The sequence below is a fragment of the Rissa tridactyla genome, chromosome 18 (assembly GCF_028500815.1).
Source record: "Rissa tridactyla isolate bRisTri1 chromosome 18, bRisTri1.patW.cur.20221130, whole genome shotgun sequence".
Classification (NCBI taxonomy): Eukaryota; Metazoa; Chordata; class Aves; order Charadriiformes; family Laridae; genus Rissa; species Rissa tridactyla.
In genome coordinates, this window is record NC_071483.1 from 2903905 (window position 1) to 2928146 (window position 24242).

The 24242-nt window shown below is 52.5% G+C and overlaps 2 protein-coding genes across 4 annotated transcripts; both read right to left on the bottom strand.

Moving 5' to 3' along the window:
- Positions 1 to 171: 171 nt before the first annotated feature.
- On the bottom strand, positions 172 to 17914 carry INPP5B (inositol polyphosphate-5-phosphatase B). 3 transcript variants are annotated; one of them, XM_054223823.1, is made up of 22 exons: positions 17706 to 17914; positions 17189 to 17268; positions 16615 to 16712; positions 16201 to 16230; positions 15635 to 15745; positions 11443 to 11536; positions 9916 to 10086; positions 9093 to 9194; positions 8571 to 8685; positions 7796 to 7912; positions 6755 to 6942; positions 6056 to 6167; positions 5785 to 5894; positions 4883 to 5018; positions 4153 to 4263; positions 3334 to 3466; positions 2961 to 3196; positions 2302 to 2415; positions 1845 to 1929; positions 1322 to 1449; positions 938 to 1049; positions 172 to 617 (listed from the first exon to the last, which is right to left on the bottom strand). In XM_054223823.1, exons 1-22 carry the CDS (start codon positions 17760 to 17762, stop codon positions 493 to 495), a joined length of 2565 nt encoding a protein of 854 aa, XP_054079798.1. In that variant the 5' UTR covers positions 17763 to 17914; the 3' UTR covers positions 172 to 492. The 3 variants fall into 3 exon arrangements, with proteins under 3 accessions (XP_054079798.1, XP_054079797.1, XP_054079799.1); XM_054223822.1 differs by having other exon boundaries at positions 3334 to 3496; XM_054223824.1 differs by lacking the exons at positions 15635 to 15745; positions 16201 to 16230; positions 16615 to 16712; positions 17189 to 17268; positions 17706 to 17914 and adding an exon at positions 14794 to 14850 and having other exon boundaries at positions 3334 to 3496.
- A 209-nt stretch (positions 17915 to 18123) lies between these two features.
- On the bottom strand, positions 18124 to 23831 carry LOC128919017 (uncharacterized). Its single transcript, XM_054223963.1, has 9 exons — positions 23795 to 23831; positions 23364 to 23423; positions 22532 to 22905; positions 22191 to 22289; positions 21825 to 21978; positions 21497 to 21564; positions 20835 to 20930; positions 20511 to 20714; positions 18124 to 18499 (listed from the first exon to the last, which is right to left on the bottom strand). Exons 1-9 carry the CDS (start codon positions 23829 to 23831, stop codon positions 18455 to 18457), a joined length of 1137 nt encoding a protein of 378 aa, XP_054079938.1. The 3' UTR covers positions 18124 to 18454.
- Between the last annotated feature and the right edge of the window lie 411 nt (positions 23832 to 24242).

A 24242-nucleotide genomic window follows, 5' to 3' on the forward strand; every position in this document is an offset into this window, starting at 1 on the left:
GAAGAGTTCCAGGTGGGGGGTGGAAGGCCACAGAGCGATTCGTGTAACACCAAGACACGGTATTAAACCACAGAAGGGGGCTGCACAGGCCTTCTACAACGTGACTTACATCACTCAACAAACCAAGAGCCTAAACCAGCCCACACCAAAAATAGTCAGAGAGGCTGGAAAAATGCACCGAGATCTTTTTATTTAAATAACAAGGACTTAAAAATTCTGAGTTTTAATACAAGTTAAATAAAATACAGTGTAAATATCAGCTTTTATATTTTTGCCTGTCTACATACAGCTTATTTAGAAACCTGATACACTTTACAGCTTACACAGTGACACCTGATTCAACCCGCCTGATCTGTGCCTTCAAAAGCAATAGATTGTATAAAATACTGTGATATCAAAAAAAACCCCAAACGCTGGTATACTGTACAAAAAACACCCAAACATTTTTACAGTAATTTGATATCTAAACATCAGATTAGCTGCATCTGAATTTCACGGTAAATTGTCTTCTCTCAAGAGGAACTGATGGATAAATTGCTGAGCTTTCCTCTTCTCAGCTATGTCAGGCGTAGGATGTCCAGGAGGAGGTCGAAGTAACAAGCCACCAAATATACTAGCTGCATTAAAAGAAAGAAACAAAAAAGCCACACAGCCACTCAGTAAGAGCCTGTCAGCAGCAGGATATCAAGGGTAATTCCCCCAGCCCCACCAGTCAGAGAGAGTGCCCAGCTTCAGAACAGGGTAAGGTAAAGCCGGTGACCCATCTCCCAGTCACTGCACGACTCTTTTCAGGCTACTGCAATGACTGTTGTTCTACGGCCCGTTTGCTCATTATTAAATGCTTCAAAACGGCCGAGACCATGACAGCACTCGCTTTGGAGAAATGTGTTTTGTTACAAAGCCCCTCCGAACGGAATGGTTATTTTGCTCGCCTTACCAAGAATGTTCACATCCAAATGGTTTTTCCCTGAATTTTTCAGTAGTTCTCGTAGAAATGCCATTAGATATTGAAATACATTTTTATGGCACCCTGGCAGGTTAGAGATAATCTGAGGAGGGGGAAAGAAAAAAAAAAAAAAAAAACACCAAACACATTTAAATTGAAAACATGGCAATGGCTTAGCAGCTTTACCTACTACCAACATCACCCTGTCTGCAAATACCAACGGCTCTTTATAACCAAGAAGCACCAGTTATAGATCCTTTCTATTATCAGATGATGAAGTTTCTGAGAGCAAAAAAATGTTACTGGTCTGGCATAAAACAGCTTGCCTCCCCTGCCTGCGGAATTAGAGAACTCCTGCAGCGAGAGCGGCGATACCTGGCTGCTCAGCGGGTAGTTGCTGGCACTCTCCAAGCAGCTGCTGTAGAACCTGTAGCAGATGACGGGCTCCGGCAGGCTCTCCAGGAAGAGCAGCAGGGCTTCTGCGACCGAGTGGTTGCTGCCAACTGATCCAAAGACGGTTAAGGAAGAGATAAGCACAGCGTGATCTATTTTGCTTGTATTCCTACTGAAATATTAATCTTTGCGTAGGTCTCCAAGAACTCCTCCTGCTGTTCACAGCTTTGAGTTCAATCACTTGACTCCACATAGCAAGCCGTTTCCACCGGCAGAGAGACGCTTATGTCTGATCAAAACTGATCAGCCATCATTCATCAACATCGCGAGGCCTCAGCAGAGGCATTCGTACTGATTACAAGGAGCAGCGAGGAATGAGGAACTGCAGATCTCGGTTACCCCAAGATGAGAGACCATGATGGAGCATAGAAGACTGATAAAATCTTTTTTAGCTTTGATCTCTAAGGCACGGTCAGCCTTACTGGACACCAGTCTAAAAGGATACGGAGGGTATCATGCATTCCTTTGTCCAAACAATCTCGGATTTGCTCAAATTCAGACCTGAGGCCTGGTTGCTGAAACAGGTCTTCCTGCAAAAGCAGACCATCGTCAGTCTCAAGGAAAATAAAAGTTATTTGAGTAAATACAGCAATGTAATTATAGTCTGTCTGGAAAAATCTCTCCAAATAGGCAGTTATCAGCACAAATCCCACCACAAGCAGCTCTAGTAAGGCTGTGGCACTGCAGCAGAGAGGAATCTGATGCATGCCACACACAGACAAGGCCACCATCACGAAACCGTGCAACTCGAGGTACCAGGATCACTTATCACAGATGTCCTTTATCTCTCCACCATTGTCCAAACATCCACAGTTAGCAATGATTGCTGTTACCAGTACCCTCTTCCAAACTAAACCGAACTCAACATATTATCTTGTGTTTCCAGGACAAACACTGCCAACCTGCTGGGAAGCACTGCGATACAAGTGATCCACCATCATCCACAGCTCTTTGGGAATGTCCATAGGCTTTTCAGCTTGAACATCCTCATCACTCATTTCTAGTGGCATCAGGGTCTGAGAGAGGGAGGTGTCGGGAAGGTTAATAAAAAAAAAAAAAAAAAAAAAAAAAAAAAAAAAAAAGGTAGTTAGCCAACTTCTTATTCAACTCTGCAAAAATGCTTCGCAGAGCTTATACCTGAGAATTAAGACTTAAGAAACTGTGCAGCTCCACTTACCAGTCCTCACACAAGACTAGTACAAGAGGCACAGTTATATCAGAACTCCCGTACGCTCGGCTCTGTGGAAATGTTACATCAAGCCCCACATGCACACACACGGCTCCAGGGAAAAGGTCTACATTTAGAAGTTGCACGCCTTTTTTAAATGTGCAGGCAGACCAAACGGGACCTTACTTTCAGTGCTCTCTGTATGAAATGGGCTGGTTCATCCGCCTGAAGAGCTAATGCAAGGTGTGAAGATGGTGCACTGGAGGGCACAAGCTGTATCAGTGTTCTCAGACTATGGACCAGGGAAGTGGAAGAAGGCTCTTCAGCAATAAACAGAACTTAACAGCTACTTTTAATGGTTCTTATGTGTTCTGAAGGGAAGCTTTAACTCACAAGTTTCCGAATCGATTCTGCTGACATGTCCTGGATAGGTTCCCGCATGTAACACAGCGTATGAATGGGAGACCCAAAGCAACTTGGCAAGTAGTTGCCTGTTACAGATAGAAAATAATCCTTCCCCTTGTTAAGATGCAAGACCAAGATATCTTCAAGTTTTTCCTCTCCAGAGTTTAAGTGTGTGGCTGTTGATTTATTAACAAACACCTCCAACTCAATTGTGATCTTAGCGCCTGCCAAAAGATGATAAAAAAAACCCATACACAGTTAAAAAAAGGTATTAAACCAATGTGCCTGCCAATAGGCAGAGAACTAAGCCAGGTGGTGACAATTCAGGTCATTAACATGAGACGAACAATGAGGAGCTCACCTGATAGCAGAAAGCCCTTACTGGGATTAGCAATCAACCACTCCTTGCAGTAGGTGTTCTCATCTGGTTTGCTGATGAATTCGAAATGGCAGGGCACTGGTCCATTGCAGATTGTAAACTTCTCCACCTGCAGCTGCATGTATTTAACATCCTCAAAATGGAACTAGAAACAAACGTCAGTCAACATCATCAGCCCGTTCCACCTTGCCAAGCACCAGCAGCAATTCCTGTCCTGTGGTTTAATCATTAAGCAGCGTGATACCCAGATTAACCCTCTTGCTCCCGCACTCCGTCTCTTCCAGGATTACATAGGATTACATTGACTTACTCTGTCGTTTGCATCAGTGGGCCCTTTAAAACAAATGCTCCCCTCAAATAACCTCAATGAAACTCGAGAGCAAGATAGCTGTAACCTCGAATGTCTCATTTGCTTATCTTTTTTAGTCCCCAACACACAAAGCAAATGCCGGTTTTGTGACCTTCTCCAAACCCTTCAGATTTTACACTTTATGTTTCAAACAGGTCAGAGCAAGGGCCACCAGCTACCCCTTTTACTCTCTCTCTCCCCACCTCAGGGCGTAAAAACGCGCCCTGCCCTTCAGCATGGTACTAGGAATGTAATTTACCTGTATCTAGACAGAAACAACTATTTCTAGGACTTGCAAACAGAGAACAGCTGGAAGTCAAAATATTCTAGTTCTTTGGAAGCAGACCCCAGGGTCTAGAATCCATCTAATGTGCTTCTACCACTGGAATACACTCTGGGGTCCAGGGTGGCTCCGTGTCTGCAGCAAGTCACGGCACGTGGCCAAACCCTACCTCTCTCTGGGAGAGCGTCACCGAGGGAATGTTGGCGTTCTCCAGCTTATCCAGGGAGCGGACTATTTCCTCAAAAGCTTTTCGATAGAGGTCCTCATTCACCACCTTCACCTGAAAAGGACACACACTGCACCAGCTGGCATTTACTGGGCCTCTGCAGGGGAGCTGTAACACAGCTGGGAACACATGAAGTGGTTTGATTTCAGCAGCACACTGGCGTATACAACACACGTAATGAACAGAGCCACTTGGAGCACGATCTCCTCGGGATCCAACAGTAAAGAACCTTGCCGTAACTAGCAAGAGGCACCTAGTCAGTTCTACATCAGCTTTTTTTTTTTTTTACCTAAAAAAAAAAAAAGTTTGACAACACACTACTGTGTTGTCAGCGATGTAGCATTCCTACACTGAAAGTTTCTGTATGATTTTCATATTAGGATAATAATTTTCATATTAGGAAAATAAGAAAAAAGGCAAAAGAACATTTCTGAAAAAAGACCTACAGATATTCATGCGGTATTCTGAATATCACTTAACATAACCCCAGCTTACTGCAAACAACAATCCTATCTCGGTATCTTATCTAGCCCACCTTTTAAGCCATTGTTCTCTGTGGATGCCATAAAAGCTGGAGGAGAGGGAAATCAGCAGGAGAACCTCCCTCCTCCCGCTCTGCCCACACAGAGGACGAGGTCAGCAGAGTTATTTCCTTCGGCGCTGACGTACTTACCCCAATATCAAACACAGAGCTAACTGGCTTATGATCACTGATCTTCAAAGCCATATGGCTGCGATAGCTCAGCTGAGCAACGTTCTGCCCTTTCCAGAGTATCCGATCACACCACGCGGGAACACGACACTTCTCACTGCAACAGAGGGGAAAAATGACAGTTTCCAGGCACAGTTCGGTGGAGTAACAACACACGGCAGAATCCTGCCCTCCCGGGGACTCCTTTCCTGACACGGCCCGCACCTACTTCTCTATCGAAGCCCTGTTTTCCACCGGCTTTTTGAGTAGTTATAGGAAGTTTGATTGCCTACTACTAGGGATGTCTGTATCGTGCTTTACTTTCTGCTTCTTCAAAGATGCAATTATTTGTTTTGTTCTTTTGATACAATTAACGTACAAAGCAATACTCAGAGATACTTTTGACTATAAGAACCCTGAAAAATAAGAACTCAAGCTCTACACTTAAAGTCCACATTTTAATTTTTTTATTTTTTTTCCCCACTGACTGCTGCACAGATTCCATTCCTGCACTTGAAGCCAACGTTCCCAGCTTAGTAACAACAGGTCAGCCGCTCTGTGCGGTGCATTACAGGAACCATGGCTCTCGCAGTCTTTTGGAGAACGCACAGACAGCACAAACGCACCATTTCCAACCCTACCTGATCTGACCTGAGGAGATATAGCAGGTATCAGCAAATAAAAGATCCTAAAATTCTGCTTGGGGGGGAAAAAAAAAAACCCAAACCCACAAACCAAACAAAAAGAATGAAACCAACTGCAATAATCTCAGAACTGTTACTATTTATAGCCATTAGGTCTGTAATTCTTTTTAGCTTTGTTTTTACTTCCTTCAGTGATAACATTAGCCATTGGTAGCACCACGTATGAAGCAATCACTGTACCTTGTGTCCCAGTCGTCACAGCCAGCATCGTATTTGTACGTTGGCTGGAAAGAAATTTCTCCCTCTGTAAAGCCTTCAAAGACGGCGTTTGCATTCATTTGCCTCTTCAGCTATGAAAGAAAAAAAAAAAAAGACAAATTTAATTTTAAATAAGCTCAAGCACAACCCCCATGTGAGCTCAAAGGGAGACGTTCAGCATTGGGAAGGCTAAGGAGTGCAGTTTCTAAGGAGCATCCCCAGCACCACCTGCAGGCAGGCGAGACATCAGTACCTGGTCATACTGGCAAAGCTCTAGAAATGCCTTCTCATCTACAAGCTGCTTCACTTTTGCCACATCCAGTTCCTCCAGCCGATAGTTGAGGTCACCCAGCCATAAGATGACACTGAAAGAGAAGGTACACCAGAAGTCTACACAGGGGCCTAAAGACGTCCAAGACACAAGCTGTTGAGCTGGAGGCACAGCTCCACAGCAGAGCCTTAAACCATCTCATGCAAGCGTGAGCTCTCCTAATCTCACCATCATCAGGCGGATGCTGTGTCTGCTTCTCCAACAGAGAGAGCAAGTAAGAGTGAAAACTGGGAGAGAAGCTACATTTTCTGCCTCTGCTGTTTTTAATTCCTGTTCTGCATGTCTGTCACTACCTCTTAATAAATTATGCTTTTAATATTCCACACTGACTAAATCCCAAAAGCCATTGGGAGGGATCGATGCATATTATTGCCCCATTCCCCCTTCATGCGTGAAAATAAAACAAGGCCTGGAACAGCATAAGAAGGCAAGTGACTCGTCAGAGCCGTCTAGGTGGCCACTCTCAAAACCAGGGTTACGGGAAAGCATTTCTGGCCCTTCCAGGCTGACGATTAGATCACTGGGCAGCCCTTCTCACATCCCTGCTGAGAGAACCTCCACCCCAGGCGTCCACAAGGTTCCTCCTTGCCACATGCAGTGATTCACAGATGGAAAGCATACTCATGTTCGCCAATAGTGAGAGGGGGCAAATTTGGATCCGACTGGCAGAACTGCATCCGAGAGCAGATGTCTTTGAAGTCCTGGTTCCTCCGCTCATATTCCTCCATGTGAGCTGCAAGGTGAGAATTCACGACGCACACACTAGTGTTATGGAATTTAAACCTTATGGCAACACCACCTTTGTTACCCTGAAAGATAAAGACAAAGACTTTGGTCAGAAGCTTCTACACAACAGATGAATCCACAAATGAGTTACTAGCAGTGGACGAGCCAGGAGACATTGAGGCAGACCATTTAATTCCAGATGAAGGAAAAGGCCGAAAACACCAATTAGCAATAACTACTTCATGAATTCAAGGGAGTAACTCATGTGAGGGTTGCACACAGCAACAGAACACAGCAAGCAAGCACATGGAACTCAGTTTATAATTCAGGAATTAGCTAGTACAAAAGGAGATTAAAATCAGTGAGAGAGCTGGTCAGTTACTTCAGCAAGTCCTGAAACCTGTTTAGCAACAAACTGGATCTTTCAACACAACCCATAAAAAAAAATTGTAAATAGAAGAGGAAACATGTGGCTTAGCTGGTCAAAAATACCCGTGACAAGTTATAGCTGCAATGTTCACAGAAACTACATTCAAAGGGCACAGACTTCATTCCAAGGTGTGGAATGGCAAGGGGCCAGGAAATCCTTCTCAGGAAAACTAATCTGGATAGACACATTTCTTCTACTTATGCTTCCTTGTGTTACTTGCTTTGGGGAGCATCAAAATCGCATGAAATCAAGGCCCCACACAGCCCAGCACGTGCAAGCGGGGAAAAAAAAGCCTTCAGAGAAGGTTCTCCCCGAGGTCTTTGGGCCTTTGCAAGCACGTGGCAATTCCCTCTAGCAACGCCCCGAGCTGGCGCAGGGACAGGACTGTGTGCTTCTGGAGGCAGTTGCATCCCTCAGCTGGAGGAATAACTACCACATCTAAGGAGAGGGGCTCTCCGGGGCTCTTCTAAATCTCACCCCTTCTCGTGCACGGTTGCCATTCTTACCATCCTCCCCATGATTCCAGTTCCCACAGTCTCAATTTCCACCTCAGAGACGTTCAAAGCAAGGTCTGCTTTCACATACAACAGAAGCATGATTCCCACGAGCCGCACAAGTTTCACCTGAAAGACAGATCCTGTTCCATTAAATCCTAGAACAGGAGAGGTCTGACGAGAGAAGGCACGTCGCCCCCAAGTCCAGAACACAGGTCACCAAAATACAGATGAAGAAAGAGAGAGTTCCAGGCTCATCCAACGGACCGTCTGGGCTCACGGGCACCCCAGCAGCACAGCACAGGGAGGAGCCTGGGACCAACACCCCAGAAAATGAAGCTGAAGCCCAAAGCAAAACCTACAGCACAGGCAGAGCCCATGGAAGGAGCTTCCTTTCAACAACAGTGACAAGAGACAAAGCAGACCTAAGAAGCAGGAGCCAAAACATGAGCAGTATTCCTACCAAGATACCTTCACAACTCGTTCCACCACACACTGTGAAGAGAGACATGGGAGAAGCTAAGATACTTGCTGCTCACTTCCCCCGAGAGAGCAGATGCATGCTTTACGCGCGGATGCCCAGCGCTGGTCTCCTGCCCTGCCCCTGCCTCGGCACCCTGCACAGCAACACCACCTACTTCACCTCGGCGCTGCGGCTGAGCGACAGCCTGCAGCCAGCGAGCCTCCGGAGGACACAGCGATTGGGAAGAAGAAGAAAAAGCAAAGGGAAAAGAGGCCCAAGTGGAAAATGATTCCACGCTCAAACCTCCCCAAAAGCCACATTTACCTTTGCATATTTGGCATCTGGGTGAAGACTATCAGTTACAGCTTTAAACCATTCTTCTTCCTTCGGTGTGTCATTGAAAAAGAAGGCTTCTTTACTCAGATCAAGCTCCTGGAAACTGTGTTAGAGGAAGGAACCCGTGGATGCATGCACTTGTTTATAACCCTCCATCCCTTTCCTCTGGGAAAGAACTAAATCAATTTATACTCGCTAAATTTATAACTGAAAACTCAAATTCAGTTATGCTGATTTTAGAGGTATGTTAAGTGTAAAGCTAAATTACTGTTAGTATTAAATTGAATGGCATTAAAGATTTTGTAACACTGCAGTGCCGGAGAATCCAAACACGACCAGCACCGCAGCCCTTTCCGGCCACGCGAACACCCGCCCTGGAGCTGTGCAATGGAGGAAAGCGCTGCCAACACTCCTCAGCTGCGGCGTCCCGCACAACGCCTCCACGTGCACGTTCCCAACAAGCAACCCACGGTCCGGGTCTGGCAGGACGGGCCAGGAGGAGACACTCACCCCACGCAGTAAATGTCTGGAGGCTCAGCATCACATCTCAGCCATGGCTGGAGGCTTTCTCGGGGCGGCTGACCGTTCACATTGTACGTCCCAACAAAAAACCTGCAAAGAAATTAACTAAATCCCAGAGCTGATGGAAATACCAATATTATTAACCCGTGAGCTTAATACTACATATAACTATTTAGGAGTAACATGTTTCCAGGAGGGAATTGGGAAAATGTGACAAAGTTTAAATCCCTAAAATGATTTGATCACAGTAGCATCTTTACAGACGTGTTTTACAGAAGGATACACATTTTTACATGCAGTATTTAAAAAAAAAAAAAAAAAAAAGACTACCAGAGCTGCGCAGTAGCAGTTTGAAATCATAAATTCATAGAATGACAGGCATAAAAGGATTTCAACCACAGCAAATGTTGGTCCTAATGACATATTTCACCCAAGCTCTTACTAGCTTCTTGGAACCACTACAAGGACAAGTAGCGAACAGCAGCAGTGAGGGAGAAAGCCAGAGGTGCGCAGAACAGAAGCATTTCCAGACACAGTCTGAAACAAGCACAGGAAAAAGTCATTTCAAAAAGGCCATTTCCTCAACCAAAACCACAAGGCAAGCCTTGACCGAGACACGAATGAAATTCTTCTCTGCGAATGCCTAAACAAGGAAAACAAGCTGTTCTGGAAAGCACAGATCATACTTTTCTAGAGAATTTCCTATTTGCAGGGATACTAGATGAAGTAACGAACATGAGTTCCTTTGACAGCTTATGCTGACTAACTTACTCTCCAACAAAAATAAGTTCTTCTCAGGAACGATCACTACCTGAAGCTCTGGATGTGCGTGTAGGAATCCTCCATTTGGACAAGCTGAGACTTAACAATAATATCTCTTAGTCCAAACTGTGGTTCTGGTAAGACTGAAACCTTCTCCGAAGCCATTACGCCGGAGGACTGTACCATTTCAGTTGTCGCTTCAGGTTTGAGTTTGTTTTGCCTGCAAATGAAAGCAAAACCGCGTGATGAAACCCAGATACACGCACCTCCTGAGCAGCTTATTCCTGCCACTGAGGGCTTGATTCGCATTTATCTGCCTGTTTCACTAAAGACAGATAATCAACGTTTGGGTTAAGCAAACAAGACTGAAACGAGCATCTCTCAGAACTAGATAAAACCAGTTTAACGAACTGAAGTAACAAACGGTTTTCACTAACCTGGTGCAGCCTGTTAATTCCGAGCAGGCCTTACTCACGCCCCGACGCTGGTACAAAACCTGCGCACCTTTCCCGCTTACGGGAGCACGGAGATGCAAATCTCATCCCCCGCTGCCTCTGCTCAGCCCTTCTGACCTCAGCAGAAGAATGAAAAACTCTGTTTGTTTTAAAAGCCCTCTGGTGGCAAAGTCCCAGCTCTGCCCAGAAGGGAGGCAGCGCAGGGCGGGTGGAGGCAGAGGTGGTTTCATTTATTATCTTGAGACTCTGCAAACTCATTCTGCAACGCTAATAACGCCGCAGCTTGGCAGTTCCCACAAGCAAGTGGATGGTACAAATTTAAGGTCAGCAACCTGCAGACCAGTGCCAAGGACAGCACACAGACAGACTTTGAAGGGTATGCAGCAGGGTCCGCAAAGTCCTGGGAACTGGAAAACGAAACCGTAACATTTGAAGGCATGGTGGCCCTAAGCCAAAGCTCTCCGAAATCAAAATAAACATCACTAGTGGGTCCAGTCCCACTCAACAGCAAAAATATGCCCAAATAGGGGACTAGGAGGACTGCCTCCGAGAGACTGGGCTGAAGTTTCCACTCAAGTTTTGACAGCACGCTTATGCTGAACTTTTTTCTCTCCTAATCAGAATCTACAGATTTCTCTTCTCAAAAAGTTGCCAACTTCTGTTCTCGACCCCACCGCCTCTGGGGACTGCAACCGACACGGTCATCGGCAGATGGAAGCCGATAACGCAGCCGCACGACTGCTGGAGCACCGGGGTGTGCACAGACCTCACACGCTTGCACAGAGACACCAACTTCCCCACTCGCTTTCCAGCTGAAAACCAGGAAGCCCAGGCAGAAAGCTCTCTGCACTTTCATTTTCTTCCTCTAGACATCAAAGCATCAACAGTTTGCCCACCACAGCTCATTCCATCCATGCACAGTCACCCAGAAGTACCCAGAACTTCGGTGCTATATATATTTACTGTCGCTACCCAGAGATCCTCTGTGGAGGGGAGGCACAGCTAAACCGGCAAAGAGACGTTGCCACCACTTTTCCTCCTCACTAGACCTTCCACAAAGAGCTGACGTGCACAACTCGCACTTCACCAAAGCTACACAAGAAGCAAGAGAGACGCCATACCTGGGAGCACTTTTATCGGTGCTGTCATGGCTCCGGTTCTGGCTAACTGTCAGCTTTTTTCCATTCTGTTTGATGCCTTCAGAGCCAGCCACTTCTGGAAAAAAAAAAATACAAAAACACAAAAACCCCAGAGTTTCACGTTAAACACAACGTGTTCTTTGATTTATCAACACACTTACGCAAACACTGGCAAAAATCTGTGAGCAGAATAAAATTTATGGCTGTGTGGAGAATCAAAGTGCCCCGCAGTCTTTCAGCTATCTGATAGATTCAGCTTATTTTGACAGAACTGTTCTGTGACGACGCAGCTTCCCCTCGAGAGGAAGACTTGACACGAGCCGTGCGGCCGCGGAGAGCAGAACTGCCGGACGCTGCCCGCCGCCGGCGCAGGTTGCTGTTGGCTCTCCCTTCCAGCTACGCCAAACCAAGGCTTAGCAGCACAAAATCCAGGGCTTTATCCTAGGAATCCCAAAAATGTATGTTAACAACAGGTTTTTCCTTTCTGAAGCAAGGCAGGAAGTACAAGGAAAGGAAGAAAAAGTGGGGGGTGGTGTTAAAAACTCCACACTACCATTTAAAGGGTTTCTACCCATCTGCAAATACAGAGCGAAGCACAAGTGTCTCGCCCCTCGAGGCAGTGCGGAACAGAGCCGCCGTACGAACCCATCTCGGCAGAAACAAGGGCCTCAATGCAAACTGTGCGTTCCTAAAAAAAAATAAGAGGGCAGCTACCATGCAAATATAGCCAAATACAGGCGTGGCGCTAAACACATCACACTGCGTTCGCAAAATTTCACCAATCTTTCAGCCTTTGGTTTCAGTTACGTCCTTCTGCTCCTACAAGTGGCAAAATAACAGTCAAAAAAAGAGGATTCTGCATGGGGGTTTCCATGTTTAAGACGCACAAACAGCAATCTCAAGGTGATGCTACTTAGCACATGAATCTAATGATGACAGAGAAGTTGTTCTTCAGAGCGTAAGGTTCTAGTCGTTCAGCTGAGCTGCTCCTTCAGTGAGCACAATCCAGAAAAATGAAAGCGTTAGTGCCGTCATCGTATGTTCTGCAGGACAAGAGCGCAAACCAGAAACAGAACTTGAAGTACTTTACCTACGCACTCAGAATATAAACAAGCTGACAAGAAGTGGCCGTATTCTCAGCTTGGAAAGCCTCTTCTGCCCAAGAGCCCTCTGAGAATAAAGCCCGTGTAAGAGGATTTCTCAGAGGCTGGTTGCAGAAGCACACGTGACGCAAACCTCATTAGAGACCACGCAGCCAAAGTCATGTAGAATTGAGCAGGAGTGCGGCCTCGGGGAGCTGGGACGGAGACGTGACTTTTCTCCAGCAGCACACAGCGCTCCTTGAGCCTCTGCAAGTTCTCCCCACAAGGACCATGCGATGCCTCCTGACAGTGATAAGAACCAACTCGAATGCTTGCTCTAACAGACAACCGTTACAGCTGTAACAGGAAGGGAGCAGAAGTTCAGGCTTTATCACCCGCACAGGACGATGCCACTCGCCAGCACGCGGCACGTTGGTGCCGGAATGGCAAGACTCATGTGCCCACTCAGTGCTGCTGACACAGCTGCTACGCGAGCCAAAGATCACGGTCAGATACCACACTTTCGCACGCTCACCTCCATAGCGGAAATCAGTTCTAGGTAGGATTCTCCTAAGGAAGAGATCAGCCCTGGAAAAGGGCTGTTTCCTTCAGGTAAATTTATATCTAGATACAGATTGCTCTAGCCAGAGGGATCTATACGTTAGCATAGATTATGATTAGATTATAGATTATCTGCAGGGGAGTATTTTAGCAAGATAATGACCGTGTTCGATAATTGAACTGGGCACAGAAATAAAGCGCTATGTGCAGAGATTACAGAACAGCAGAACGCGTATGGCCCGAATCCGAGGATTTGCAGTTAAGAGAGATTTAAGCAGTAATAAAGACATTCTTGTTAAAAATGTGCAGTGGCATTATAGTACTGTTCTACAGCAAGAACACGTACCGTGTCTTCTGGATAAAGTAGGATCCATGTTTAGCATTCAAAAGGCAGAATTAAATTAGCCTTACCATTAGCTATATGAGGCTTGGCCAGTTTGCTCTTTACTTAATGAAAGTGTAAGCAACTGTCCATGTGGGACTGCGCTACTCTGGGCTGGAGGGAAGTAAGATTGTTCTTTCCCGGCATTAAACGTGCTTTGATTTGCGTATGAAAGTTGCTAACTCAGTACGCGTGTACATTTAAGGACAGAATGAGTTACAGCTATTCCTAGAAAACAGCAGACAAAACCTCATTCCATGTCACCGTAGGTTCCAAAAGACCCCAAGAGATGGCAGAGAGCATTTTCTTCTGCTAGTACAAAGGAGGGGGGGGGGAAGAAAAAAAGAAAAAAAAAAGAAAGAGATCCCTAAACTTCTCTGACTCAAGAAAAACACAATGAAGCCTTGAAAAGGCAACTTTGTCAAAGCTCAAAGGCATGATTTGCTAGAACTACTTCCCAAGGAGCTTACCGTTCAAAGAGCGCTACTGTGCTCCAGGTACAACAAAAACACCAACAAAGGAGCCAGGGTTGTGTTTCACTCGGCGTGTTTTTGCTCCTAAACACGCAGATATGGCCCAGTCTCTCCCAGTCAGTTCTAACCCACAAGTTAAGACACGGCGCCCGAGGGGGTGTTCCCAGACCCCCACCTTGGCTCGACCCATGCTGAGACGCTGCTGCAGTTACAAAGTTCACCCCTTCTCTCTCTTTTTTTTTTTTTTAAATGATAAACATGGAAATAAAAAGCAGGAATGCCAGCTACACCAAAGTGCGCCTTCACCAATTAAGCGCAGCCCAGCCTCAATGAAGGTGGGTAAACTAAAAATGGGACAATTCAGGTTCTGAACCCCGCGCTGACTTCCAGGAATTGCCTCAGCTCTCTGCGCTGTCTCCCCCGTCCCCGTTGCAACAGAAGGAAACGGCCGCGGTACCGGCACCCGCGGGCAGCGCCGGACGCCCCGGGCCCGGCCCGGCCGAGGGGCGGCACCGGCTGCCGGAGCCGGGAACCCCCGGGGGCAGCGCCTGGGCTCGGCGGGGCTGCGGGTCCGGCCGGGGCGATGCCGGCGGCTCCGCCCCGGGGCACGGCGCGGTCCGAGCGCTGCTGCCGCCCCCGGGGGGGGCCGGGGCGGCGGGGAGCGGTGCCCGCGGACAGCCCCGGCCCCGCTGGCCTCGCCCGCTGCGGCCGCCCGGGGCCAGCGCCGGGCGGCCCCCGGGACGCCGCACAGACCAGGCGGGCAGCGCGGCTCCCCCCCCCGTCCCGGAGGGCTGTCGCCGTCGCCGTCCCCGTCCCGTCCCGTCCCCGTGCTCACCTCGGCGGGGTCGCCCACCCGCGGACATCGCCGCCGCCGCCGCTCGGTGCCGCCGCCCGCCCCGTCCCGCCCCCGGAGCCGCCCCCGCAGCCGTCCCGCCGCCGCACGGGCGCCCCCTCCCCGCGGAACCGCTTCCAGCAGGGCAGCCCCCACCGGTGCCGGTGCAGGGGGTTGTTCCTCCCCAGGTGCGGGACCCTGCACTTGCCCGGGTTGGACTCCGCCAGGTCCCTCTCCGCCCCGCTCTCCAGCCCGTCCGGGTCTCGCTGGATGGCGGCACGGCCCTCTGGGGTGTCACCCGCTCCTCCCAGCTCTGCGCCACCAGCAAACCCGAGGGTACGCTCTGTCCCCTCATCCAGGTCGTTAATGAATATGTTGAAAAAGGCCAGACCCAGTATTGACCCCTGGGAACTACAGGCCTCCAACTGGACCCTGCGCCGCCGATCACAACCCTCTGAGCTCTGCCATTCAGCCAGTTCTCCGTCCTCCTCTGCCCACTCATCTAACCCATCCTAGTGAGGACGTTATGGGAGACAATGTCAAAAGCCTTGCTGGAGTCGAGGCAGACAACATCCACTGCTCTCCCCTCATCCACCCAGCCACTCATGCCATCCCAGAAGGCCACCAGATTGGCCAAGATCAGAATGATCACCGCTGCCGAGCCGTCCGCCGATGAGGACTTGTTGCACTTTTGAACCATTACAGTCCCGTGCAAGTTTCAGCAGCAGCGAGGCCGATGCTGCTCTTCCACACGGAGAGCAACGCGCAGACATAACACTCCAGCCAAGCTGCCAACACCCCCCCCCCCAACCCCGCGGGCACATCGGTGCACCGCAGCTCCTACCTGGGCAGCACCTGCCGACCTCCTGAAGGAACATGCGCGTGTGGGAACCAAACGGCAACCGCACCGTGAGCCGATCATCTTCTGAACTGATCTGGATAGTCACGTCAGAGCCTAAAGGCATCAGGAGAAGAAGAGCCTTCAGAAACTGAGCATTTTCTCCACTCTACAGCAGCTGGTGCATGCATGCAGACTTCAGCAACAAGTCTCCTCATGCCTTCTTATCATGTTCCCTTTCCACACTTTACACCAGAATTCCATTTAAAAACAGAAAAATCAGCATTTATAATAATTCTTCTGCTGCTCATTCAGTGACAATAATTAATTCTCCAGTAGCAGTTTAAAAGCGTTTGGAAAAAAACGTTCCTTCAGTTGAACTGGGGTGACAACACTCGTTAGCACGAACAGCATCACGGCAAACAGCACGCCCAGTCCCCCAGCAGCAGCGAGACAAGATCCCCCCGGTCAACAGTCCGATGACGAGAGCCCCCCTCCTGCCTCCCCGGCTGTAGCTGGTGCAGGGCCCAGGAACCCCGTCGCACAGGTGTTAACGCAACAACAGAACTCACCGATGACGCGAAGGTCGCTGTCAAGTACAACTGCAAAAGCAAAACAAAGCTCAGTTAAAAGCTCAGCCCCAGGCTCGCAGACCGCGCCACGCTCTGGCGTTAGTGAGCTCGGGGAGTTCCTCAAACCCCAAACACTGGTTGCACAAACACAGACAGGCAGAACGGACCTGCCGTGGCAGGAGGCCGCGGCTGGTGCTTGGAAGGACACAGGCCGCTCTGGGTTGCAGAGCCATTAATCTATCAGGGCCCTTCCAGCTACGCCGTGTGACGCACAAGCATCGCCAGGGATTATAAATCGAAGAAAAAATGTGAAGGCTGAATAGATCCCAAATTTTAGCAAGTAGAACAATAAAGTATGTGCTCCAACCCCCTTCATCCCCTTCTTTGGAGGTGGCCACCGAAGCATGTTAGTACCTTCTTCCACTGCAAACCCTTCTCTGATGGGGATGACCTTCTCCAGCCAGACATCCTCAGCTGTTATGGCCATCCGCCGGTGAGTGTACACATAGATCCTGCAAGCACGGAGCAGACACAGAGTAATGCCTCCTTGATCCCGGCACCTCTGTAGGCAGGGGCAGACCCCATCCCATCCCGCAGCGCCTGCTGCCGCAGCCTCACGCAAACCCCAGAGCAGCCTCTCGACCACGTGCCCACCCACTTGCTCACCCCGTCATTTAAACAAGAACGGATTTTATGTGACTGGCAAAACGCGCCAGATCAAAACCTCTAGGGCTGGGGCTTTTCTCACTAACCGCCCATAAAGCGCAGCAGGAGAAATGCCGAGGCACAAGGCCTGCGGATCACTGCCCTGCTGGACTCCACCCCTGCAGAAACTCTTTTGGACGGGAAGGAGTTTTCAGGCAGTTTCCAAGGCCCACAAGAGAGCCGCAGAGCTCTGGCCTTTCCACAGCCGCTCTTTCCACCCGGACCACTCTGCCCACCCTCCCTCCCTCCCTGGCACCCCATGGACACGGCCTACAGCACGCACGCGTGCTCTCCATTGCTCTCCACCAGCCCCAGCAGCCGGCTCTCCACGCTCTGCCCCGCAGCCAGGACGCCCTGCACCGCCTTCGGCCGAGGGTCAAGGAAGAGCAGAGAGAGACGGGATCCCGGCGGGGGGACTGGAGGAGTCTGGCGAGGGGGTCCCGGCAGGGGGATCCCGGTGGGGATGGGAGGGAACCCAGTGAGGGGACGGGGGACATCCCAGTGGGGGGATCCCAGCGGGGATGGGAAGGAGCCCAGTGGGGTGACGGGGGAGATCCTGGCAGGGATGGGAGGGAGCCCGTGGAGGGGACGGGGGAGATCCCAGCAGGGGGATCCCGGCGGGGATGGGAAGGAGCCCAGTGGGGGGACGGGGGAGATCCCGGTGAGGGGATCCCGGTGAGGGGATCCCGGCGGGGATGGGAGGGAGCCCGGCGGCGGTCGAGGGGAGCCCGGCGGGGACCGGGGGGAGCCCGCCCTGCCCCGCACACGGCCGCACCGGCCAAGGCCGAAGCAAAGGATACGATGCGGCAGGTCGCCCCCTCCGCCAGGCTCTCCTGGATGGCGACCGACTGGTCCATGCCCCGCGGCGGATGGCGCTCGCCAGGCGGGTCCGCGCTGCCCGGCACCGGGACAGGCACCGGGACCCGACGGCTCCCCCGGCTGCCGCGACACGTCGCGCCGTTACCGCTCCCGCTGCCGCTCGGCGGGGGCCCCCCCGGCCCGGCCCCGCCGCTCCGTTATTCCCCGCGGCGCTCCGGGGCCCCGCGCTGCCGCTGGCCGGGAAGGCGCCGGACGCTGGATGACGCGGCGGGGCCGGACCGGGGGGAGACGCCGCTGCCGCCCCCGGAAATAACGGCGCCGTCCCGGGAACAGCAGGAGGGATCGCGGCCGGCGCCGCCCCCCGCCCCGGCCAGCGGGGTCGCAACCGAGGGGGTCCCGCACGGCGGGTGCGACCGGCGGGGGGGGACAGGAACCGAGTGGGAGGGGGCAGGAACCGGGCGGGAGCAGCCTGCAGCCCTCTCCCGACGGGAAAGGGTTAGGAGGAGTGGGGAAGGTTCGTTTCCCGTGAAATCGGGAGATTCGCCTTTTTTCAGTAGGACGTTGAGTTCATTTTTTGTTGCGTATCCAGAAGCCTCGGCTGGCACAAGCCGACCCTCCGGCTGCCGGTTCGTTATGCAAATGAATTGCTGCCGAGTGTGTAAAGCAGGTGCTAGAAAATGTCACCAGACATCGTCTTTTGCATACGAGAGATGGGAGAGTTTGGCCTAAGTCAGCTCTTTCCACAGATGTGGGAGAAACAGCCAAGGTCTAAAGACTGGAAAAAAACTGAGCAGTTAACGGAAGGGCTCTGCTGCCGGCCTTCCTGCGGCTCCCGCGGCCGTGCCGAATGGCGAGAGGCTGCCGAGAGGAAACGAAAGGAGAACAGTCCGGAATATCTGCTATAAACGCTAAACCTCTGTTCTTACGAGAAACGTGGTGCTGGATGGTATTTTTGAGATAGAAAACCCTTGGGTTTCATCCTGTTTTCACTCGCTACGGAGATGCTGACATTGTGGCCTGAAACAAATTCAGAGCACGCCAAGCCCCACGCTGCGGTTTCGGTGCAGCAGAAGAGCAGGCTGGTTGCGGCTGCCCTGCGACGTGGAAGGGGCCGGCTACCTCTTCAGTCAGGCTTTTTCCACCCCGTCCCACATCCGCGGCATGAGAACCTCTCAGCCAGCAGCACCTCCCAGGGCAGAGCCTGCCACCGGCGCAGCCGGGCCGGGCTCTCCCTCCCCTTCCCGGAGCGTCCAGCCTCGCTCAGCATTCCCCGCCGCTGACCAAGGGACTCGCAGACGGGTTTTTGTGTTTTTATCATCTTTTCTTTAAAGAGACAGCAATGACAGAGGACAGCAGAGTGTGTGTTTGCACAACGGGCAGCGCGTTGACACCCACGCCCGAAAAGCCACGCACCAGCTCCATGTGATGCAATAACAGGCCGGCGGTGGTTCACGTTAAAGGCGAATGCTCACGACTCTGCTCTGCCTTTAGCAGCAGAGAATCACAGATGCAATACAGGATCATCTAAAACACAAGATGCTTGCAGAGTAATCCCATTTTCCTGCCTAAGAATCGGAGAATTACTAATTTTACCCACCCATACAAGAGATATTTCCCATCGTAGAGCAGTTTTAAACTAACAAGTAAGAGGGGGCCCAGAAAGCAGATTATTAACTAGAGCAGACCCTGTGCCTTCAGCCAAGGCTGAATTTTCCGGTTTTTAAGCAGGCTTAACACCCTCTTGTTCCTTCTCCTGAGGTCACTGGTCCCAGCAGCACAGCGGCAGGCAGGCAGCACAGTGCTCGGAAACCATAATTAGCTTGCAAGTCTCACAGGCCTACAGGTTTTTTGGCAGGGCCGGGGAAGAATACATCTTTGTCGCTTCCTTAGTGCGTAGATTAAGTGCTTTTCCTCTGGATACACTGGGGGAGTCTTAATTACAAGTATTTAAAATTCACTGAAACAGGAGCCAGGACTCACCAGTCCCGGGAAGGTGCAGGATTGAGAGTGGATTTAGCCACATGCTTTGGTATCCCTGGCACACGATATTGGCTTAGGTACAAAGCTCATGAGTCACGAGCGAGGCACGGGGGCACCAGAAATTCATCCTCTCCAGTTGTAACCCAGAAGAGACTTGCACTGGGATTGGGAAGCAGGGGGAAAGAGGGGAGCATCCCAGGGAAGGGGAGCATCCCAGGGAAGGGGAGCATCCCAGGGAAGGGGAGCATCCCGCGGGGCTGCTGCTCAGATCCCCCCTGCTCTGCAGGAGCTGGGGCAGGGAACCAGCGTCACCGCTCTCACCAGCCGGAGGTATGAAGCCGGAGCCCCACATCCACCCGTGGTTGGGACCCGCCATCCCCAGAGCAGCTCAGAAATGGCAGGAGCCATCCCCGGGCAGGTGTCCGCCCCAGCAGACGCCCGCGGCCGCTTCTGGAAGCAGAGTGCGCAGGAAGGCGGTGCCGCAGGACAACACCGACAGAGCCCGGAGCCCGTCAGCATCCTGCAGCCACAGTCACCACGTTTCGCTCGGAGGCCTGGGGCCGCCTCGTGGGCACCTGCACTGGGGAGAAGCAGCCACCTGCCACTGGGCCACCTTGTTTCTGGGACAGGGAGGTAACAGAGGGCGTCCGATAGCAGCCTTGGCTGAAGTCAGAGGGAGACAGGGAGCCTAAAGAGCGCCGGGGAGCTCCGCTGTGGGAGGCCAGGCTGCAGAGCGCCCGGACTGCTGCTTACCCCCGGAGGGAAGCCGAGACCCTGCGATTCAGGAGCAGGACCACCCCGCTCACCATGAGCTTCAACAGCTGGGACAGAGTCACCTGCCCAGCGCTATTGACGTGAACTTTGCCATCCAGTTTCAGACAGCTCGCTTTCAGGGTAGCCGGGCAGCACTCCTGGTAACAGGCAGCCTTCATCCCGCCGGCACAGACTGGTTTGGCAGCCTTGCAGGCTCTGCTGCACCCCGCCATGTAATTCAAGCCCGTCTTCTTCATCTAGAAGAAAGAGAGAGAGAGACGTTAGCCTGGGGGTCCTGCCAAGCCTTTGGTATTGACATTACAGGGAGGCACCCAGGCTGCTGGGCACATCCCAGCTCACGGGCCGTCCCGCCATACCTCACAGAAGTCATGCCCAACGATGCATCTAGCAACAGTCGTCTTGCCTTTGAAACATCCATCCCCGTGACAGGAGAACGCGGCACACACTTTCCCCTACAAGAGAGGGCCAGAGGAGACACTGGATATTCATCGGTCCGGAGAGCGGGACTCCCAGGACAAGAACGGAACTTCAGGCAGCCCTTCTTTCCTGGGGGCTCCTTTCTAAATCCCTCTGGTCTTGGTATTTGGCCAGCGCTGTCTCGGGCGTTGCAGACACAGAGAGATAAAAGACGGAGAGTGCCCCGTCTGAAACTGCAGGAAACTTCAGTGAAACAGCAGCGTTGCAAACCTGTTTCAAACCCCCTTTTCCTTCCTCTTAACAGGGCCCTGCAAAGGCAAAGCACCTTCCCCTCCACGCAGGCTCGGGAGAAAGGCTGCAGTGCCCCGTCCGTCCCGCACCCTCCCTGCCAGGACCGGCGTAAGTGCTGGGCTTGGAAAAATCCTTTTTGACAGAGCTTATTATGGACTCTTTCCTTTCAAAGCTTGTTAAGGATTTTTTCCCCTCCCAGAGGCTTTTGACCCTGTAACGCAGGGGCAGGAGGGACCCTCCCTGTGCCCCGCTCCGGTGGGAGCGCAGCTGCCCCTGCAGAGCCCGTGGCCGCTGCCTGGACGGTACCTACGTTTCGAGGGGGCGGTCGGGGAGTGGTGGTGGTGGTCGCAGGCGGCGCAGTGGTGGGTGGCAGGTCACCTGCGGACACAGGAGGAGCCCCGTGAGGCTGCGCCCAGCACACAGCCCTCCGCAGCCGCGCACGGCACAGGTTCACCATCACGGCTCACGCTTCCCCTCACGCCAGCTCTGAAGGGCAGCAAACCCCAGGCGGGTGAGATGTGGCGACGCGTCCACGGCCAGTCCTCTGAGACGGGGTTGTGCCCACCCACCTCCCTCCTGTGCGGCAGTGTTAACCTTGGAGCCCCGGACACCCCCCCGGGGACCCCGTGGGCAGGTACCGTAGGAGCTGGCGTTGAGCTGCAGGCAGAGGCGGGAGTCGCAGCAGTCCAGGGCACACTGCTGCCTGCTCACGCTGCCGTTGGTCCTGCACATCTCTGCGCCGCAGGCGCTGCTGCACCTGGCTGTGTAGTTCGTGCTGGAGAAACGATAAAGCTGCAACAGCAGAGCCAAAGGAAAAAAATGCGAGGAGTGGGAAGAGAGGCCATTGCAAAGGTGCAAAAATAACCCACAGACCGCAACAGGGAGAAGGGAAACAGGAGATTGACACAAACAAGAGAGTACTGTGGATTCCTGATATAAAGAAAGGGAAAACAGGCTTTCCCTATCACAGCCCCCCCGCGCCTCCGTCTCAGCGAGCTCCGTACCTCACAGTGGGTCTCGTTATGGCAGGTCACCGTTTCGTTGGCGTGGGCTTCGTCCTGGTAACACCTCTCCCCAGAGCACTGAAAGCTCTGGCAGGTGAGCTGCAGGGGGAACACACCAGGGCGTCAGCGTGCAGCGAAGCCTCCTCACACGGCGCCCCCGCGCTGTCCCCGGCCACGGCCCTGGAGGGGCTGCCTCTGCACAGCCACCCCCTGCCCGAGCTGCCCCCTCCTTCCTCGGGAGATGCTCTCATGGGATGCCCGGCTCCCACAAGGGACCAGTCGGGTTAGAGACCCCGTCCCTGGGGCTGTAACAGCCTGGCCAGTGGCTTTACTTTTCTTACCGGTGTTTCTTCTGTAGCATTCACAGAGGAGTTGGCGGCCACCGAGGCATTGCAGGCCACCGAGGCGTTGGGGGCTGCGGCGTAGTGGGCCACTGAGGCACTGGGGGCAGCAGTCGCGCCGTGGTGGGCCACTGAGGCGTTGGCGGCTGTGGCGTGCTGGGCCACTGAGGCGTTGGTGGCAGCGGCATGGCGGGCCACCGAGGTGCTGGGGGCAGCAGTCACGCCGTGGTGGGCCACCGAGGCGTTGGCGGCTGCAGCATGGCGGGCCACCGAGGTGTTGGTGGCCGTGGCCGCAGCATGGCGGGCCACAGAGGCGTTGGTGGCCGTGGCCGCAGCATGGCGGGCCACAGAGGCGTTGGTGGCCGCGGCATGCTCTGGAAGACACAAAGTTCCTCCTTGGTGAAGGAAACACCAACCTCGTGCTCCGCGAGCCCTGCATCCCCTCTTGAGCCTCTGCAGGATGCAAAGGCATCTGCAGGAAGCGTCAGTGACATCGTGTTTGGGATGTGGATGGCAGTAGGTGACAGGGTGGCCCAAACAAAGTGCATTTTCAACCATCAACTGGGCAGCCTGACGAGCAGGTCAGACAACAGGCTCCTGCAGCAGCGCTACGGACTGACGGTACAATAGCTTCTCCCTCCCCCTTCCAGCCTCACTGCATGTGAGGAACAGGCTTTTCTAGGCTCTAAACCCTGAAAAAAGGTTCCTCAGTGCAGCTCCATCCTACAGAATACAGCCTGGAGGGGACAGGGACAAAGTCCCCGTGGCACCACACTGCCTTTGCCCTGCTCCCCACAGCGGCCCCAGGTCTCCCGTGGGGCAGAGAGCTCACCTGCTGTGGCAAGAGGGTCCTGGGCGCAGAGGTGCAGAGCCAAGATGCAGAGCAGCAGGCCTGGAATGGAGCGGGGACAACTGAGACCACCGCGTCTGCCGCCCGCTTTCCCCCCAGCCCAAAGAGCCTCCCCAGCAGCACGGGGAAACAAACGCCAAACCCAGGCCCCACTGGCGACCCTGGAGCGGGCGGTGGCCAGGTCCCCTCGGGGAACTCATGGGGAGCCCCACAAACACACCTGAGGTCAGGGACCCGTGCTGGCCACAGGGGGCCAGCCCTGCTGCAGAAAGACCCCTCCAGTTGCCCAGATCCCCGGGTGACTAGTGGCCACCCCTCGTCCCAGGGAGCCTTTGGCAGCCAGGACAGGGATGGACGCCTGGGGCACGCTGGGACAGACGTCACTCTCCATGCTGCAGCAGAGCTCCCGTTACCTTGAACGGGGGACACGAGCCATCGGCGACCTGCCATCTTCGTCCACCAGCAACTTCAGTGGGACCTGGCGGGAAGAGGCAGGGTCAGAGCCGGGCAGCAGGAGGGGACAGCCCGGTGTCACTGCCGCGGTCACAGCAACACGAGCTCCCCAAGTCTGCCCAGCACACAGCTCGGGAGGAGGTGGCAGAAACAACATCACGACAAGCGACATAAAAGAGGTATTCCTGTTGAGGTTTGTTTGGATTTTTTGAAGAAACCTTTCTTCTAGGAAATTCTACAGCCTGTATTCCAGACACAGGGGGACACCAGGGAAATCCAGGTTGTTCAGCACTCCATTTTTGGTCCCTGTAGCGGCAGGACATGCTTTTGAGGCAGAAATAAGTGTCTGAAAACTGCCGTCCAGGTCATCTCAACAGGTTCTCAACCCAGAAGCCATCTAACATATAA

Bases quoted from the DNA above. Each gene is read 5' to 3' on its own strand.
- INPP5B (XM_054223822.1), bottom strand. From the start codon at position 17,762: ATGGACCAGTCGGTCGCCATCCAGGAGAGCCTGGCGGAGGGGGCGACC. The intron at 16,713-17,188 runs GTGCGTGCTGTA...CCGTGCTTGCAG, and splicing joins GAGAGCAATGGAGAGCACGC to GATCTATGTGTACACTCACC. The intron at 1,930-2,301 runs GTTGGCAGTGTT...CTGCTTTTGCAG, and splicing joins ATCGCAGTGCTTCCCAGCAG to GAAGACCTGTTTCAGCAACC.
- LOC128919017 (XM_054223963.1), bottom strand. From the start codon at position 23,831: ATGGCAGGTCGCCGATGGCTCGTGTCCCCCGTTCAAG. The intron at 22,290-22,531 runs GTAAGAAAAGTA...TTCCCCCTGCAG, and splicing joins ATGCTACAGAAGAAACACCG to CTCACCTGCCAGAGCTTTCA. The intron at 20,715-20,834 runs GTATGGCGGGAC...TCTTTCTTCTAG, and splicing joins TTGGGCATGACTTCTGTGAG to ATGAAGAAGACGGGCTTGAA.